Source organism: Bos grunniens, chromosome 18 (assembly GCF_055505025.1).
Source record: "Bos grunniens cultivar Pamir isolate PY7600 chromosome 18, Bosgru_T2T1.0, whole genome shotgun sequence".
Taxonomy (NCBI): domain Eukaryota; kingdom Metazoa; phylum Chordata; class Mammalia; order Artiodactyla; family Bovidae; genus Bos; species Bos grunniens.
In genome coordinates this window covers 54,985,806-55,005,334 of record NC_141182.1, presented here as the reverse complement: position 1 = coordinate 55,005,334, position 19,529 = coordinate 54,985,806, and the positions used below count along the sequence as shown (strand labels likewise).

The 19,529-nt window shown below is 48.3% G+C and overlaps 1 protein-coding gene across 1 annotated transcript; it reads right to left on the bottom strand.

Annotated features, from left to right (window-relative positions):
- Window positions 1-8,898: 8,898 nt before the first annotated feature.
- Window positions 8,899-12,264, bottom strand: CRX (cone-rod homeobox). Its single transcript, XM_086349661.1, has 3 exons — window positions 12,135-12,264; window positions 11,255-11,406; window positions 8,899-9,668 (listed from the first exon to the last, which is right to left on the bottom strand). Exons 1-3 carry the CDS (start codon window positions 12,232-12,234, stop codon window positions 9,021-9,023), a joined length of 900 nt encoding a protein of 299 aa, XP_086205787.1. The 5' UTR covers window positions 12,235-12,264; the 3' UTR covers window positions 8,899-9,020.
- Window positions 12,265-19,529: the final 7,265 nt, after the last annotated feature.

The following is a 19,529-nucleotide window of genomic DNA, read 5'->3' as shown; positions in this document are numbered from 1 at the left end:
ATTGGAAAAGACCCTGATGCTGGGAAAGATTGAAGGCAGGAGGAAAAGAGGGCAACAGAGGATGAGATGGTTGGATGGCATCATTGAATCAATGGACGTGAGTTTGACCAAACTCCAGGAGATAGTGAAGGACCGAGAAGTGTGGTGTGCTGCAGCCCATGGAGTCACAAAGAGTCAGACACGACTTAGGGACCAAACAATTAGTGGGTCCTGTCCTGGAAGCCGTCAAGAACCCTCCGTATTAAGACACCCTGGGGGAGCTTCCCTGGTGGTCTGGTGCTAAGACTCTGTGCTTCCAGTGCAGGGGGCCCGGGTTCGATCCCTGGTCAGGGAACTAGGCCCACATGCCACAACAAAGATAGAATGTCCCCTATGCTACAACTAGGACCTGGGGCAGCCAAATAAGTAAATATATTTTTTAAAAAAAATACAGTTTGGCTCCTGCCCTCTGTGGATGAATGAACTGGATCTGGTTCGTCTGTTGGAGCTTGGGTCTTAGGAGCCTAGCTTTGTGCTTTTCCAGGCTGCATAGACCTGGGGTCTAAGCATCATACTGAACTTGGGGCAGGGGTCTCCTGGGCCTGGGGGCAGAGGAGAACACAGCTCACAATGCTCATCCCCTGGGACTTTTATTATCATCAGTGCAAGATGACAACTAATTAAGTGATCAAGTACGACATGAAACAAAGCAAAGAGATCTTGTTATTCGATTTACATCACTCTCTGATGCTCATGGGGCAACCTGCCATAGTAACATTTACTATGCTCCGTGTTGGGCAACCTTCTGCCATAACCGGACATCTTTTCTGCTTCTGGAGCAGCTGGGAACCCTTGGTCACCAAGACAGTTGATGGCACTGCTGTCGACAAGAGAGAACCTAGTAACGTCCTTAGTCTATATGACTCTAGGCTGCCTTCTCCCTAGTTTTTAAAAAATTTTATTGAAGTGTAGTTGATTCAAAATGCCACGTTAATTTTTTCTATACAGCGCAGTGATTCAGTTAAACATCAGTTCAGTTCAGTAGCTCAGTCATGTCCGACTCTTTGCGACCCCATGGACTGCAGCACGCCAGGCCTCCCTGTCCATCACCAACTCCCGGAGTTTACTCAAAACCGTTACTCAAAACAGTTATACATATATAGACATTATTTTTCATATCATTTTCCATTCTGGCTTATCACAGGATTCTGTATATAGTTCCCTGTGCTATACAGTAAGACTTTGCTGTTTTTGCATTCTATCTATAATGGTTTGCATTTGTTAATCTCAAACTCCCAATCCTTCCCTCACCCACCCTCCCCCATCATGGGCTCTCTCCCTGTGAAAGGAAATTAAATGGAACTTTGTGATGTTTAGATGAGCAAAGACTGAGAAGAAGCTTCATGCTGGGGACAGATAGCTGAGGGGATGGGGAATCTGGCTTTCCCATATTTGGGGAGAGTAGGTTGGTTATTGAGACAGACTTGATGATTGCTGTCAACACCCTCAGCCAAAGACCGTCAGAAAGCCCCACTGCTTGTGCAAATTGATTGTCTCATTGGGCTTCTCGGGTGGCTCAGTGGTAAAGAATCTGCCTGCCAAGCAGGAGATACAGATTCAATCCTTGGGTCTGGAAGATTCCCTGGAGGAGGGCATGGAAACCCACTCCAGCATTCCTGCCTGGAGAATCCCACGGACAGAGGAGCCTAGTGGACTACAGTCCGCGGGGTCACAAAAAAGTCGGACAGGACTTAGTGACTAAACAACCAAACAATTGTCTCATTGCAATGAGGGAGAACACATCATGGGAACCTTAGGGGCATCTCAGTAAGAGGCTGTTTGAAAGGACCTATCAGGGACTTCCCTGGTGGTGCAGATGGTAAAGAATCTGCCTGCATGTGGGAGACCCAGGTTCAGTCCCTGGGTCTGGAAGATCCCCTTGAGAAGGGAATGGCAACCCACTCCTGTATTCTTGCCTGGAGAATCCCACGGACAGAGGAATCTGGCAGGCTACAGTCCACTGTGTCCCACAGAGCTGGACACGACTGAAGCAGCTTAGTACGCACACACTGTAAGAGACAGCCCATCTGGCCCACCCTGGTCCCTACCCCTGGCCTCAGTCCCAGAGCTTGGTTTGTTTTAGTGGCAAGAAGGGGCCAGCAAGGCAGAAAGAGGAGGGTGGAGGGGTAAGCCAGCACCAGATTGTGCCAGCCTTGGAGAAGCCCTGAAATTGTTCCCAGAAAACAGAGAAAGGGAAAGTGAGAGTTATAGAGCTAGAAAGACAAACTGATATGAGGAGCAGAGACAAATGCAAAAATATTAATATGTATAAGAAAGAGGGAGGGACTTCTCTGATGGTTAAGAATCCACCTGCAGGGGACACGGATTTGATCGCTGGTCTGGGAAAATTCCACATGCAGCTAAAGCCCATGCGTCACGACTACTGAGCCCACACGACCTAGAGCCCGGGCCCTGCAACAGGAGAAGCCCCTGCAATGAGAGGCCAGCACACCATACCTAGAGAGCAGCTCCCGCTCACTCACCCCAAGTAGAGAAAGCCTGCTTGCAGCAGTGAAGATCCAGCCCAGCCAAAAAATAATACAAATAATTTTGCTTTAAAAAGAGTAAAAGGGAAGGAGAGAGAGATCAGGGAAATCCAACCACATTTTTCTTATTTGTGGCACTTACGCACTATTCTAAATGTTTTATATTTGGCTGCGCTGTGTGGCATGAGGGATCTGCATTGGGAGAGAGGAGTCATGACCACTGGACCACCAGGGAAGTCTCAATGGCTTGTAATTATTAACCGGGGTCTCAGCTCTCTTTATCTCTTCCTCTGCCATGACAAACTCTATCTTGTATCTTCTCTCCTCCCAGTTGGGTCCACAGGATACAATTACATATATGTTAACTAAATGAAATACAAAATTAACCTTCCTTAAAAGAAAAAAAAAAAGCCTCCTCCAGGCCCATATGCTTCACTGTTGAATTATCACATACTTGAAGAAGAAATAAGACCTTGCACGAACTCCCCTCCTGACATCTGTCTTCTTTCCCTACCTAATCTCCTCCTCCGCTCTGCTTTCTGTTCTGCATTTTCTGCTCCGTTTCCACCCTCTCTTGACCTCTTTCCCTCTCCTTCACCTCTTCCAAACTGTGGAGGGCTGAAAGGGTCACCTTTGAAGTCACCAAACAGAGAATGTGTTTGCACACTCTGCAACCCCAGGGCCGTTCCATTATCTCCCAGACTCTGTTTTTTCATCTATAACTTGAAACCACCAGGATGGCTGGGACAGAACCCCGATCACTTTAGGAAAGTTGCTTAACCCCTCTTGATCCATCAAATAGGGGAGATGGGGGTGGCCCCTACCTCCTGAGGTTGTAATGAAGATTTAATAAGGGAGAAATACAGGAGTGCCTGCCACACTGTAAGCCCTTCATAATGAATTTAGCTGTGGACTTTCTTGGTGGTACAGTGGATAAGAATCCTCCTGCCAGTGCAGGGGACACGGCTTCGATCCCTGGTCCAGGAAGATCCCACCTGCCGTGGGGCAACTAAGCCCATGGGCCACAACTACTGAGATGGCACACCTACAACCCACGCTCTGCAAGGAGAGAAGTCACTGCAGTGAGAAGCCTGGGCACCACAATGAGAGGGTAGCCCCCTCTGGCGGCAATGAACAGCTGGCACAACCAGAAAAGAATTCAGCTGTGATTTTATCACTATTGTGTGTCCCAGGCATGGTTTCACATGGAAGGGACAAGGGTGGATGATGCCCTGCCTTAGTTAAAACTCACTTGTCTCCACGATGTCCCCTTCCCCCAATGGGTCATGGGTCTGAACCTAATCCCCGCTAATTCCCCTGCCATTCTGCTGAGGCTGGGCCATCATAAGAGGATTGGAGCATTTGCTAAATTAGTCCTGTTCAGGGACAGAGGAAACAGCCCGGGAGGGGCTCAGAGATCAGGAGAAGCAGGAGGTCGTTCGGAGACATATGGGGGTGAGGAGAGAGAGGAAGAGAGAAATAACACTTGAGCTTGAGACCAAAGAAGAAAGAGACAGGCGGGAGAGAAGCAAGGAGAGGCAGGGTCAAAACTGGGGAAGAGGGGGGAAATGCCAGGAGGGTCCGGAGGGTCTGCCTTCCAGCACGAGGCGTGCACATCTCAGTTCTTATCTCTTCCTGGTCGTGGGACCGTGGGCAGGTCACCTGACCTGCCTCTGCCTTGGTTTGCTCATTTGTGAAGTGAAGATGATCATAGCATCTATCTGATAATAATAGCATCTCTCTGGTAGATTGCTTTGAGAATGTGAAGAGTTAGGACTAACTTTCTCCAGTGCTGGCAAATAGTACCTGCTGAGTAAGTTTTTCTTTTCTTTCCCTTCCAATTTATTGAGGTATAATTCATATACTATAAATTCCACCCATTTTAACCATGCAGTTTGATGAGTTTGGGCAATCATATACAGTCACGGAAATACCCCCATAGTCAAGATAGAGGATGTTTCTGCTGCTGCTAAGTCACTTCAGTCACGTCCGACCCTCAGGGACCCCATGGACTGCAGCCTTCCAGGCTCCTCCATCCATGGGATTTTCCAGGCAAGAGTACTGGAGTGGGGTGCCATTGCCTTCTCCGAGAGGATATTTCTAGCACCTCAAAAAAGAGCCCCTTTGGGAGGCTTCCTTGGTGATCCAGTGGTTAAGACTCCATGCTTCCGAAGCAGGTGATACCAGTTCGATCCCTGGTCGGGGAACTAAGATCCCACATGCCAAGTGGTGTGGCCAAAAAAATTTTTAATCTTTTTAAAGGGGAAGCCCTTCTGTCCCTTTGTGGTGAATATGATCTATTGATTCCCCAGCTCCTGCTAATCACTAATCACCTTCTGCCACTGGTTTTATCTTTTCTAGAATTTCATGAAAGTGGAATCATACTATATACACTGCTTGGAACCTGGTTTCTTCCACTCATTATTGTGTTATTCATCCAGTTGATCTGCACACCAGGAGTTCATTCCGCTCTATTGCTAAAGACATTCTCTAGATTCACCAGCTTTTTTTAAGCCATTCACCTATTGATGGACATTTGGACCGTTTCCAGGTGGAGGCCATTATGAATAAAGCTGCTATGAAGGGCACAAGTACAACTTCAGGGGAAATGCTAGGTTAAGATATACATTTAGCATAATGTCTTCAAGGTAGACATCCAGACTATTCCCATCATTTTGGTTATTGTGAATAGCGCTGCTGTGAACACAAGAGCACACCTTTTTGAACACCTGTTTTCAATTCTTGGCTCAGCTCATAAAGAATCCGCCTGCCATGCAGGAGACCCCGGTTTGATTCCTGGATCGGGAATATCCCCTGGAGAAGGGAACTGCTACCCACTCCAGGATTCTTGGGCTTCCCTAGTGGTTCAGATGGCAAAAAATCCACCTGCAATGCAGGAGACCTGAGTTTGATCTCTGGGTTAGAAAGATCCCCTGGAGAAGGGAACTGCTACCCACTCCAGTATTCTGGCCTGGACAATCCCATGGACAGAGGAGCCTGGCGGGCTACAGTCCATGGGGTCACAAAAAGTCGGACATGACTGAGCGACTTTCACAATAGACTAAGGAGTGGAATTGCTGTATCCTATCTAATTCCAGAACTTTTCCATCAACCCAAAGAGAAACTCTCTCACCCATTAAGCAGTTCCTTCCCAATGTCCCCTCCCCCCAGCAAACACAAATCTGTTTTCCATTTCCAGGGATTTGCCTTTTCTGGATATTTCACATAAAGGGATTCATTTGATATGGAGCCTTTTATGTCTTGTTTCTTCTGTGAATGTGTTTAATACCGTTGAGTTGCACACTTTAAAATGATAATAATGGTCACTTTTATGTGATATTCATTTTACTATACAAATAAACACTTATTGGGCTCTTACCGTGGACCAGACCTCAGGGCCAAATACTCAACAAAATGACATCATTTAATTCTCTCGAGGTGGGTCTCCTCAACGTCTCACGTTACCGAGGGGGAAACTGAAGTTGGGAGGAACGGATTGCCCAAGGTCATAGGACCAGACGTGGCTGAGCCAGGCTCAAACAGCAAGTCTGTCTGACCGCATTAGTTCTCTGTTAAATACACACACACATTTTAACCCAGGATCCAGCGAATGAGAGGGGCATTAGCAGAGATTGAAGACCTGGAGTTGGAGAAACAGAAAGGCTAAGGATAAGAGAAGAAGAGGAAAGAAAGAACAAGTTAAAAACCAGCAAAAACAAATGTGGACCTTGGAGTCTGAGATTTGACAGTCAAGAAGGAAAAAGGGGAGTGGGGAAAAAAGAGAGAGAAAAGACAAGAGACAGAAGAGAAATGGTGGAAAACTGAAAGTGACCAGAATGGGAGAAGGGATGGAAGGGAAGGTGGCAAGGATGGAAGGCGGAAGGGGGAGGTGCGAGATGAAGCTGCAGAGCCTTGGAGCCTGATGGGGAGGGTTCCAAGAATTCCTCTTCCTTCGAGAGCCAACTGCTAAGCACCTCCTAGCACACCACTCCCTTCCCAAGCTACTTTAATCCTCCTGTGGACCACTGAGGCAGGAAGCATGGGCACCACCCCCTTGCAGCGAGGGGTCATAGCAGGTGGAAGCTGGCCGTCTGAAGCCCATATTCCTGCTTAATTAGCTTTACAGAGATGTAACAGAAAAGACAGTGAGCAGACAGAGAAACCACATGGACACACCCATGGCCCCAAAGACAGACGTTTTTACCTCCAGGCCCCTCCACGGAAACAAACAAACAAAAAATCACCCAGACTTTAAGCAGGATCCAACATTTTAATTATTTTCACTCCACAGGTGGCCAGCGAAGGGAGACCTGGAGCTCCAGTGAGTGGGCAAGGCGAGGACAGAGGACCGACACAGAAAGAGGGAGCCCTCTTGTTCTGTTCCCACTTCCTTTGACACTCTTCCTGGCTTTAGGAATCCCTAAGGGATAGCTGAAGAACCAGCCTTCAGGAGACTGGCCCATGAGAAGGAACCTGGAATCTCCTGAAAGATTTGACTCCTTCCTCTGTCCAACTCCTAGAGAACTCTCAGAAGACCCCAGGAAGTTGTGGGGGGGTGGGGCGCTCTTAGAGTCTTACTCCCGTTGGCCTGAGTCTGTGGTCCCCCCACCCCGGCCCATTCTATTACTGCCTCTGAATCATTTGTATAAGACACGCCCTTCTCTGTGAATGGAGAACTTCGTGAGGCAGGGAGAGACTCTACTCACACCTGAGACCCCAGCCTCCAGCAAAGAGTGTGGGGGCCTCTGCAAAATGCCTAATGGACACTGCATCCTGGTCCCAGAGTTTACACGGATCCAGAGCACAGTGCCGTCTCCTACCTGCCCCTCCCTGACAAATTTTTGCCTGGATGGGGGATTGACATCCACCCCGTATGTCAATATATGTTGTCTTTCTCTGTTTAGATATCACTTCCCACTGTGGATTCTGGGTCTAATCTCCCAGACCCAGGAGAGATGATGTGTAAGCCATCTTTGGGGGCTCTAGTGATCTCAGGGTGCCGCTCATGGTTCCTCCTGACCTGGCATCATCTGATGCCACCCAGTCTCTCTTTGCATCGTGCCCCTCCTCCTGACCTTGCTTTCTGCCCTGGGGGCCTGGAGCCAGCTTGTCCTGGCTAGTGAGCACAGACGGTAAGTGTCTCTTCCTAAGTTCAGGGACCTCAGCCTGATGCCTTGACATCAGCCACAGTGGGAGTATTTACACCACAGAAATGGGCAACGACAAACCAGGATTTCCTCTTCCTTCCAGAGCTCGTTGTTAAGCACCTCCCAGCATACCACTTCCTTCCCATGCTACTTTCTTTCACTCCTGGCCTTGTGAAACCCACCAGTGAATGGCTCGTGGCTCCTGCCTCCCCTACCCAAAAATAAAAGAACTCAGATTGAGAAAATAGGTGCCAAAGTACCAAACTTCCAAGAGTGTTGGAATGCCTGCATCCTTCTTCAGAGCCTTACACTGCTTGTCTCTGTGGCCATGGGTCAGGCTGTATTCAAATAAATACAGTGCGGCCCCAGGAAAATTTCCCAGGCCAAGCTCTATTTATAGTCCAACCCCACAGTCGAAACTGAAAACAAAACCTCTAAAAGAGGGAGTGTGAGTGCGGGATGTGGGGCTGCCCCCAAATCCATTTCTCTTGCCCCACCCCCGTCTCTTGTATATTTACAGGTGGGAAGCCTGTCCACCTCTTCTTCTCTTGGAAATAGCCACAGTCATAGCTGGTGTACCCCATGCAGCAACTGTGATTCTTCCAGTGTTTAGGTGAAGTTCACCTTTAAAAAAAATGCTAAAACGAAAGAAAACAAACCAGACGTGAAACAGGCAACTTGCCTTCCATTCTTCCACCAGATATGCCCATTTCCAGTGTCGTGAATGAATGATGAAATGTCTTTAAGAAGAAACTAACAAGAAGAAGAAAATACATGTGTGTGTGTGTGTGTGTGTGTGTAGCCCCCTAAACCTATCATGTAAACCTGACGTCTGTGAAATCTGGAAAATTGCCAAATGAATTTCTGAACTTAACGGTATAGTTGGCCTAAAGGTTCCATCCTGGGGCTTCGTAAAGTCTGTCTTTGGAATTTCTAGAAGGATCTCTACCCGTGACCTACAGAAGTGTCCCCGAATGGAAAGTTAAGGAATCAAGCCTCCCTACCTGTTTGTTCAACAGCACTGTGATTTTCTGACCTACACACGACCCCGGGTCAACTGCAAGTTTGGTTTAATTTCATCTCAGGGTGAGTTCTCAGCACCAGTTTCTGGAGTCTGGGGCTCACGGTTTGAAATGCCGGCTGGACTCTGTATGAGACCACCTTGGGGTTGAGAGGATGACTAAGACCTATCGAGCTCCCCGGGAGGAAAGGGGTGGACTGTGTTGGTCACTGGAGCCAAAGAGGCCGTGACCTTTGGAAGGACTTCTGCCACTTCCCCTGGGATGCTGTCCCAGGGCAGGTTGGGACAATGTGCAGGGGGGACAAGAGAGGGAGAGAGGAGTGTCTTCTACAAGATCTGAAACTTCCAGGCACTCTGATCCTTGTAGTCCAGGGGGTCCATGGGGTTGTAGGTGAATTTCCAGGTGCCCGTGGGGTCCTTGAACTCTAAGCTGTCCACAGGGCTGTAAGTGCCATAGCTCTGGCCTGACAGGGAGGTGGGGGACTGGGTCAGGGAGGGCCCCACAGAGGGGCCTGAAAGGGGGCTGAGGGCTGGGCCCCCCAATGGGGGCACCATGGGAGACAGGTAGGGGTCCAGGCCACTGAAATAGGAGCTTGGCGACCCATAGGCTGAGGGAGAAGAGCAGAAAGCAGAAGCAGGGGCATAGGTCATGGCGTAGGGCGCTGAGGTCAGAGAGGGGCCCGAGGCCACTAGCCCTGCCCGCTGCGCCTCGGGCAAAGGGGACTCGGAGGCCGGACTCCAAATGGACACTGTGGCCACGGCCGTGGTGGGGGAGCCCGAGGGCCCGGGGAGAGGGGGGCTGTAGGAATCTGAGATGCCCAGGGGGTCTGGACAGACATCCGTGGAGGACCTCAGGGATGTGCCTGCCTTCCTCTTGGCAGGACGAGCCTTGGCTTGCGCCCCTGGGGGCTGCTGCTGCTGTTTCTGCTGCTGCCGCTGCTGCCGACATTTAGCCCGGCGGTTCTTGAACCAAACCTGGGGGGCAAGAGGGGAGATGAGGGAGGGTGAGTGGGCAGGAGGCCCAGGGGAGCCTTCATGATGCCCAGGACTGGTGATGCCTATCCGTGAAGCATGCCGGAGTCATAACTCTCCACTTTGCAATCGGCTGTGGGGCACTCTGGGGGCTTCCCAGGGGGCTCAGGGGTGAAGAATCCGCCTGCCAATGCAGGAGACTTGGGTTTGATCCCTTGGTCAGGAAGATTCCCTGGAGAAGGAAATGGCAACCCACTCCAGCATTCTTGCCTGGGAAATCCCTTGGACAGAGGAGCGTGGTGGGCTACAGTCCGTGGTGTCACAAAGAGTCAGACACGACTGAGCAGCTAAACTACAACATGGGGCACTCTATTCATCCACCATCCACCCAATTATTTATATATACAGTTGTACAGTCACACACATACCATCATATACAATAGACACAATTGTACATGAATACATTTGTGTGTACATACATAATTACACACATATATACACATTCTTCCAGCCAATCATATGTACATACCTGCTATCATGTAACATACAAATATACACCTATACATTCATCTGCCCACCTAATCATTCATATATACATGGAGACATACAATCATACATATGTACATTCACCATCTAATCATATGCACACACATAACAATCATGCATAAGTACAGTTGTATATAATGTACACAATGATGGGCTTCCCTGATGGCTCAGATGATAAAGAATCTGCCTGCAATGCAAGAGACCTGGCTTTGATCAAGGGAATGGCTACCCACTCCAGTGTTCTTGCCTGGAGAATTCCATGGACAGAGGAGCCTGGTGGGCTACAGCCAATGGGGTCGCAGAGTCTGACATGACTGAGAGACTGACACTTTTACTTCACATACAATGATACACACTTTCATCTTTCCAATCCTATGTACATATGTACACATATTATCATACAAACAAGCATATATACATTCATATATACATCATACATACATACAATCAAACACACACATATACATTTATCCATCCATGCATCCATCCATCCACCCATCCATTCATCCATCCTTCCATCCATTCAATTATTTAATAAACATGTATTCTTCTACTCCTTTGGGGACACAGCAGTGAAGCTGACATTCTAGTTGAGAGAGACAGCATATAAATAAATGGTAAGGAAGGAAATCACATAGAATTTTAGAAAGTGATAAATGCTATGGGAGAACCAATTGAGCAGAGTGAGGCGGAGTAGCAGAGTTGGGATGGCGGGAAAAAGCTGCAGCTTCTAATGCCAAGGGCGGTGTAGGTCTCCTTGACTGGCAAGGTGACTAGATTGGTTGATAAACAAAGAGTTGAACAGGGTGTAGGGAACATATCTTCCAGGTAGAGGGAGCAGAGAGTGTTCTTGGTGGGAATGCTAAAGGAAGGACCGGGGGCAGGGCCGCTGGAGTAGAATGAGAAGGGATAGGCGTGCAAGAGAGGAAGCCAGTGAAATAATGGGGATGGGGGATTAACAGGACGCTGCATGACTTCAGCTCTTCCTCTGTGACCTCTCCCTCTTCCCTCCGCTCTGGATCCCAGGAACCAAGACACCCCACCTGAACCCTGGACTCAGGCAGGTTGATCTTCAGAGCCACCTCCTCACGGGCATACACGTCCGGGTACTGAGTCTTGGCAAACAGGGCTTCCAGCTCTTCCAGCTGGCTTCGCGTGAAGGTGGTCCGTTCTCGCCGTTGCTTTCTTGGGGCGCCTGGGGTGAGGACAGAAAAGCAGGACCTTCAGGTGACCTGAGACCCCACTCTCTGCATCTGTTGACACAAGGTTCTGAGAAGGCGTGGGATGCCGACAAGCCTCTTCTGGGTGTTCTTCTGCCCAAACTAAGGGGGTGCTGATTCCCTCAACTTCTAGACCTCACTCTGTCCCCCTGGGAAATGGGTTCTCCCTTTGCCTGTCCTTAGGGGGACTCTTGCCTCACCCCGAGGAGAACTGGCTTTACCTGTGTAAGAAGGTATATGAGTTTGGTTTTTATCCCCTTTCTAAAATTTCTTCTGCACTAAGACATTCACTTGAAACACGACATTTGGGATATCCAGCCATTTGGGGATATCCAGCCTATGAAAGAGGCAGGACCGTAATGGTCAACTTAATAAAAGAATAATACCATCAAAAATAGAACGCTTCCTTCGCTAAGAAATAAAGCGTGCTGACAGATGGGAATTCCTCTGGGTCCCCCTTCCAGATGGCTTCCCTCCCTCACCCGAGACGGAACCACTGTCCTAAATTTCTGTGAAGACCCACATGCTTTCCTGCATCCCTGAGACATGTGGGGTGGTGCTCTGCATTTACAGATGAGCCCGTTTGGCTGGTGTATGGCCCTGATGTCACTCTTGTAAGTACCCATCCTCTTCCTGAGGGCAAGGGACCCCAGAAGATGGGGGCCAGCTGGGGGTGGGGGGCGGGGAGGACGACTGTACTCACTGGGGTAGGACACAGCTGGGTGCATCAGATCCACACTGGGGCCACTCAGGGCCAAGGCGTTGACGGAATAGTGGGGCCCCGGGTTCATATACGCCATCATGATCTTCGGGGATGCTGGGGCCCAGGTCAGGGGGCCTGCAAGAAAAGGATGGGTGCTCACAAACTCCCCAGTTCATCACCGCCTCAGTCTCTTCCTAGATATGTGACCTTTGGCAACTTATTCCCCCACTCTGTGCCTGGGTTTCCTCACCTATAAAACAGCCCTCTGCTTAAGGTCGTCAAAGTGTCACTGGGGCTCTGTAAAGCCAAGATCAAAAGCTGCAATGAGCATTCTAAATGGAAGCTCTTATTTCTACTCTATCCTTTAAAAAATCTTCTGACCTACTCCCTTGTCCAAGACCTTTCCCCTCCCCGTGTGTTAGTGTTAGTCGCTCAGTCGTGTCCGACTCTGCAACACGTGGACTGTAGCCCTCCAGGCTCCTCTGTCCATGGGATTGTCCAGGCAAGAATGCTAGAATGGGTTGCCATGGCCTTCTCCGGGGGAACTTCCCAACCCCTAGGACCTCAAAAAAGATGTTCAGCCTCACACAGAATCATGACAAGTAGGGTGACCAGTGGTCTCAGTCTGCCGGGGATGGAGAGCTTTATAGGGATGTGGGATTTCAGTGACAAATCTGAAAAGTCCCAGACAAATCGGGATGGTTAGTGACCCCAAGGGAGTCACAGTCAAATGACAGCATGCAATGATCTCCCATGACTATTTTTGACCCATCAAGTTGGCAAAGATCAAAGAGGCTTGGTAACTCCAGGGCTGGCCTCAGAACAGGCTTCTCGTGTCAGATGGGCGACAGTGTGGATGGAACAAACTGCAAACATTTATCAAAGAAAAACACCGTCTTTCCTCGGTCCCAGCAATTCGCCTTCAAGGTGCCTCGGCCACCTCATCAGAAGATGGGAATGAACAATACAACTTACATCTTTAGGCTGATGTGAGGGTCAAATGAATTATTGTGCATCTGATACTTAAAATAGCACCTGACATGCAGCAAATGCTACAAAACTGTGGCGGTTATTATGATTTGCAAGCGGACATTTGCATAGATTTTATGCTCGGATACTTCTTATTGGAGTATAGTTCATTTACAATGTTGTGTGGGTTTCTGGTACACAGCAAAGTGATTCAGTTCTGTATTTTTTTCATATTAGTTTCCATTACAGGTTATTACAAGATAGTGAGTAGAGTTCACTGCGCTCTACGGTGGGTCTTTGTTGTTTCTCTCCTTTATATATCGTAGTGCGTTTCTGTTAATCCCAAACTCCTAATTTATCCCTCCCCACCCAAGCTAGGATTTTTAATGCAGCATATTTATAATTGCCGCAATGTGGAAGCACCGTATACGTTCACCAAAGGGGACATAGTACGTTATGTAATTTAAGTAAGTTATGTTACGATTATGGCACATCCGGGCAAGAGAGTACTATAAAGTCATTAAAAACTATAATTCTCTGTGAATGGACTTGAATCGACCTCTAGTATATAGTTAAGGAAAGATTATCCTGGGACTTCCCTGGTGGTCCAGTGGTTAAGAATCCACCTTCCGATGCAGGGGATGTGGGTTCGATCCCTGGTCGGGGAACTAAAATCCCACATGCTGTGAGGCAGGTAAGCCTGAGCACCGCAGCTACTGAGCCTATGTGCTCCGGAGCCAGTGGGCTGCAACTAAAACCCAGCATAGCCAAATAAATAAATTAAAAAAAAAGATTATCCTAAACTTAGCAATGAGACAAATGGTTGACAGCAAGTCACCTCCTGGTTATCTAGACAACCAACCCAAGCATTGGTTCCTTTTCTAGGGGACTGTACCCTTGCTCAATTGATTCTTCACTGTTGATTAGGATCCAGACACTGGCAACTTTCAGATGTTTGGTTGCCAATGATTTGTCTCTGGTAGAAAAGATAACCTCAGAGTTACAGTTTTGCTGCCTGTAGAACTTGAACTAGTTTTGTACCTAACCTGACCAGCTTTTTTCAGCACACCTTTTCCGAATAACAGTATTAACCTCTCTTCCTTGAATTCTCCTTGGAAACAGCCGGTTCACGACTTAAATCTTTGTTTTTGGCTTATTACATGTGCCTAAGAGTCAGGTTTTTTATTTTTTTATTACATTTTGGCAATACAGGGGTGTGTGTCTGTGTATTAGATATCATTTTACCAAATTATGGGCTTCCCTGGTGACTCAGTGGTAAAAGAATCAGCCGGCTAATGCAGGAGACACAGGTTCAACCCCTGGGTGGGGAAGATCCCCTGGAGCAGGAAATGGCAACCTGCTCCAGGATTCTTGACTGGGAAATCCCATAGACAGAGGAGCCTGGCAGACTACAGTGCATGGGGTCACAAAAGATTTGGACATAACTAAGCGACTAAACAACAAAAACCACATTATATATACAACGTATATTCAAAGGGAAAAAAGTGCAGTGCTGTGTATAGTAGATATCATTTATTACTAAATTATATATACTATATATGTGTATATATATATCAAAGGAAAACAACAGTGTGTATAGCATGCTACCACTTGTGTTTTTAAAAATATATACATACATATATTTTTGCCTGCCAATGCAGGAGACTTAACAGACACAAGTTCAGTCCCTGGGTGGGGAAGATCCCCTGGAGGAGGAAATGGCAACCCACTCCAGTATTCCTGCCTGAAGAATCCCACGGACAGAGGAGCCTGGTGGGCTACGGTCCATAGGGTCGCAGAGAGTTGGACATGACCGAAGCGCCTGAGCACAGCATATATACATATATTTATATATTCCTACTGCATAGAACATTCCCAGGAAGAAGGACACAATATTCAGTAAAAGTGGCTGCCTCTGAGGAGCTGTGTTGTATCCATACCTTGTTTTACAGTTTGGATTCCTTTTTAACCACGTGTGTGTAAATTACCCTTTCAACAACAAAGCCAACAATACCACCTATTTAAAAGAGAGAGAGAGAGACGCTCTCCAGGGCTCCCTCTCGCCCTAGTTAAGATGGCCTCAGAAGACCTCTCAGCCTCTCCAGAAACTTCCAATAACTGTTCTGGGCCAGGAATGCCTCTCTCCCAGCCCAAAACCCCCTCTCACCAGCTAACTAACCCCTTCTTCTCGAGGACACAGCTTAAACATAATTTCCCAGGAGAGCCAGCCCACACCCTAAACAGGATGTCTCTCTCTCTCTCTCTCTCTCTCACACACACACTTTCTCCTGTTCTTCAGGAATCACACATACTAAATATGACATATTTATAAATATGTTTGCCTGTCTGTCTCCCCTAATCCAGCTACCTGAGAATGGAGACTAGGAACATTTTAGTCCCTGGGGTGTCCCCAGCATGCCCAATAAATATTTGCAAAATAAATAAATGCTTACAATTGGATGGTGTTTATGTGAGCTCCCACCTCATCCTCCTCTCACTGCCCTGTCCTTCTCAACCCTCATTTGAGTTTCGTTTATCATAAATTGAAGTTCTGCTGTCCACTCAGTAAATACTTTTTGAAAATCAATCATGCTCTAAGGTCTAGGGAGACAATAAGAAATAAGACACACAGCATCTCTGCTCTCATGGGATTGAAATTTGAGGTTCTGATCAGGGAAATCAACATCGAACAAGGAAATAGACTTTTCTTAAGAAACTCAAAATGCTTCCAGAGACTTTCAAGAACTCCAAGGAAAATTAAATGGGGTAGTAAGAAATTAAAAGATGATTACTCCTTGGAAGGAAAGCTATGACAAACCCAGACAGCATATTCAAAAGCAGAGATATCACTTTGCCAACAAAGGTCATATAGTCAAAACTATGGTTTTTCTGGCAGTCATGTACAGATGTGAGAGTTGGGCCATAAAGAAGGCTGAGTTGCTTTCAAACTGTGTTGCTAGAGAAGACTCTTAAGAGTCACTTGGACAGCAAGGAGATCAAATGAGTCAATCCCACAGGGAATCAACCTTGAATATTCATTGAAAGACCTGATGCTGAAGCTGAAGCTCCCGTACTCTGGCCACCTGGTGAGAAGAACCAACTCATTGGAAAAAACCCTGATACTGGGAAAGATTGAAGGCAGGAGGAGAAAGGGAAGACAGAGGATGAGATGGTTGGATGGCATCACCGACTCAATGGTCATGAGTTTGAGCAAGCTCCGTGAAATGGTGAAGGACAGGGACGCCTGGCGTGCTGCAGTCCATGGGGTCGTAAAGAGTCGGACATAACTTAGTGACTGAACAATGAACAACAAAATAAGAGAATGATGGGGTTTGAGGTGAGGGTGAGTCGTCTGATTTAGGTGAATGATCAGGGAAGTCAGATGTCAATCAGGGCTGCCATCTCTTGAAGGCTTGACTGAGGCTGGACAGTCAGATTCCTTGGGGTTCATTCTTATGGCTGTTGGCAGGAGGCCTCAGTTCTTGCCATGCAGATCTCACCACAGGACTGCTCAAGCATGCTCTGGGGAAGCATGATCAGGGAAGACCTCTCTCTAAGGAGGTGAATTTGGGGCTGCAAAACGAAGGACTGTGCATCCGCTGTGAGAGGATCTCGGGGTAGAGGTCTCTAGGCAGAGGGAGCAGCAGGTGCAAAGGTCTGAGGCTGGAATCGTTTCATCTCGTGGGAGGAGAACCAAGGTGTCCAGCCCTACTGGAGCAGAGTGATCAGGATGGAAAGTGGACTGAGAGTGGGTGGGACCTGATAGAAACGTCTCGGGGACGCTCGGTGTCGATACTAATCATAAAAGTAGAAACAACACATAAACCCTAAGAATCAAGAGGTGTCCTAGATAATGACTCGTATTTACACCCTAGAGTTGGCCCCTCCCACGGAGCACGGCTGCATGTGCAACCAATAAGATATTGTGGAAATGACAGTGTGACCTCTGAGGCCGTCCCTCTCTCTCTATCTAGCAAAGCAGCTGTTGTGCCGAACATGCTTGTGCAGTCCTGTGGCGAGGTCTGTACGGCAAGAACTGAGGCCTCCTGCCGACAGCCATGGGAATGAACCCCCAGGAATCTGACTGTCCAGCCTCAGTCAAGCCTTCAAGTGACGGCAGCCCTGATTGACATCCGACTACAACAGAACGAGAGACCCTGAGCCGGACTTATCCAGTGATGCTGTCCCTGGATTCCTGTGACCTCAGAAACTTTTGTCCGTTGTTCAGTCACTCAGTCGTGTTTGACTCTTTGTGGCCCCATGGACTGTAGCATGCCAGGCTTCCCTGTCCTTCACCATCTCCCAAAGATTGCTCAAACTCATGTCCATTGAGTCAGTGATGCCATCCAACCATCTCGTCCTCATCATCCCCTTTCTCCTCCCTTCAATCTTTCCCAGCATCAGGGTCTTTTCCAATAAGTTGGCTCTTCACATCAGGTGGCCAAAGGATTGGAGCTTCAGGTTCAACATAAGTCCTTCCAATGAATACTCAAGGTTTATTTCCTTTAGGAAACTACACAACATCATGAATATGTATTTGTTTTAAGCTGCTAGGTTTGGGGTTAACTTGTTACACAGCCACAGATAACTAATACACAAGACTTCCCAATGCAACATGGCATTGAGTCCTCAGCCCCAGCCTGGGTCTTAGAGACAGTATTACTATTATGTTCATATTTCATAATTGAGAACATCTGCAGACTCAGGTGCTGGGACTTGCCTGGGTCACTCAGGCTGTGAGTGGGGACCACCCTCTTGGAGGTCCTGTTCTCCCAGTTCCCAGCCTGGATCCCCTCTGTCACCTTCCTTTCCTCCAAGGACTGATGATATTTCATCAGACCCTCACGAGAAAAGGGAAACAGGGAGCCTGCTGAACTTGCCCTCTAAGGACAATTTGCAGAGCTTGGAACAAAAGCATCCATTTCTAGGGCTTCCCTGGTGGTACAGTGGATAGCAATCTGCCTGCCAATGCAAGAGACACAGGTTCGATCCCTGATCTGGGAAGATTCTACATGCCTTGGAGCAATCAAGCCCGTGAGTCACAGCTACTAAGACTGCATGCCCTAGAGCTTGTGCTTCAAATCAAGAGAAATCACTGCAGTGAGAAGCTCATGCATCTCAACAAAGAGTAGCCCCTGCTCACCGAAGCTAGAGAGTGCCTGTGCAGCAAGGAAGACCAAGAGCAACCAAAAATAAATAAATAATTTTTTAAAAAGATCCATTTCTACTGTCTTCACCAGGGAATCTGCATCAAGTTGCCCGGCTAAGGTGTTGGTCTTCCAGGAAAGCCTAGATCTCTCTTCCTGGGAGCATCCCATTCTACAGGCAGGAAACCTGAGTCAAGCAGCTGATAATGATAATGACCTCCAAGGTTGAGGGTTTGCCCACTCTACAGATCATCCAATAAGCAAGCATGTGGTGGACAAGATGTCAGCAAAGAACAATAAGAACATAAGTGATGTCAGACACCCACTGAAGCCCTTCTCTGGGTCTGGCAACTAGATGAGGTGGTCGATGATATCAGACCTTCCGGGACTTCTCTCCTCCAAACAGGCTTTGTGTGTACAACCTCCAAGAGCACAGACAACAACCACAGTGTCCATCTTTCATTGAGAATTTGCAGTGAGCCTGACAGCGACCCTTTATCATCCTGCCAGGTGAATTTCATGGCAGTGATGTTTCATAGTCCCAAACGGTAGAGCTGGGAAGATCACTGTCCTTGCCCTGGGGACCAACCAGTGGGGCCTGAAGCTATTGCTCAGGGCTCCGGGGGTTCAGCAGCTCTGGGGCCAGACTCCCACCTGAGCAGGTGCTTGGACAGGTGAGGTCTGAAGGCTCACACCCACCTTGTGGGTCGTCCTGAAGATAATCTATGGCTGGAGAAACCAAGCCTTGGGGAAGGAAGGCACCTGCCCCCAGACAGGCAGAAAGTCCTCCATCCATTAGGACCTCCAGTTGGAATCCCCAGCTGCTCAGGAACAAGATCTCCAGGAACAGTGACCCAGTGAAATCGTCCCATGGGGCAGGTCTTGCTGCCACCTCCATGCCACCAAGGAGGACACCGAGGCTCCGAGAAGCGGAGTCCCGGGTCCCATCACATACACCGGCAGCAGAGCCAGCACCCTCCCCTACAGCCTGCGCCCTCCCAACCACCAAGCTACACGACCTCAGGATGCTCCCCACAGCCCCCTGTGGAGCTCACATGCCCACTTCTCAGATGAGGGAACTGAGGCTGAAGGGGGTTCTGTCCATTTCTGATGACACACAGGGGTGAGTGGCACAGTCAGGAATAAAACCCAGATATCTTGGATCTCAGAGCATTGCCTTATCCCCCAAAAATGCTCAGGACCCCCCAAAGTGGGATGAGGCCAGCCCTCTCCCCTGCACTCACAACAAGCCCAGGTCTGAGACATGGCTCATCCGACT

Coding starts and splice junctions, on each gene's coding strand:
- CRX (XM_086349661.1), bottom strand. CDS start 12,234: ATGATGGCGTATATGAACCCGGGGCCCCACTATTCCGTCAACGCCTTG. Junction 11,407..12,134: donor CCCAGCTGTGTCCTACCCCA/GTGAGTACAGTC, acceptor TCCTCACCCCAG/GCGCCCCAAGAAAGCAACGG. Junction 9,669..11,254: donor TGCCTGAGTCCAGGGTTCAG/GTGGGGTGTCTT, acceptor CTTGCCCCCCAG/GTTTGGTTCAAGAACCGCCG.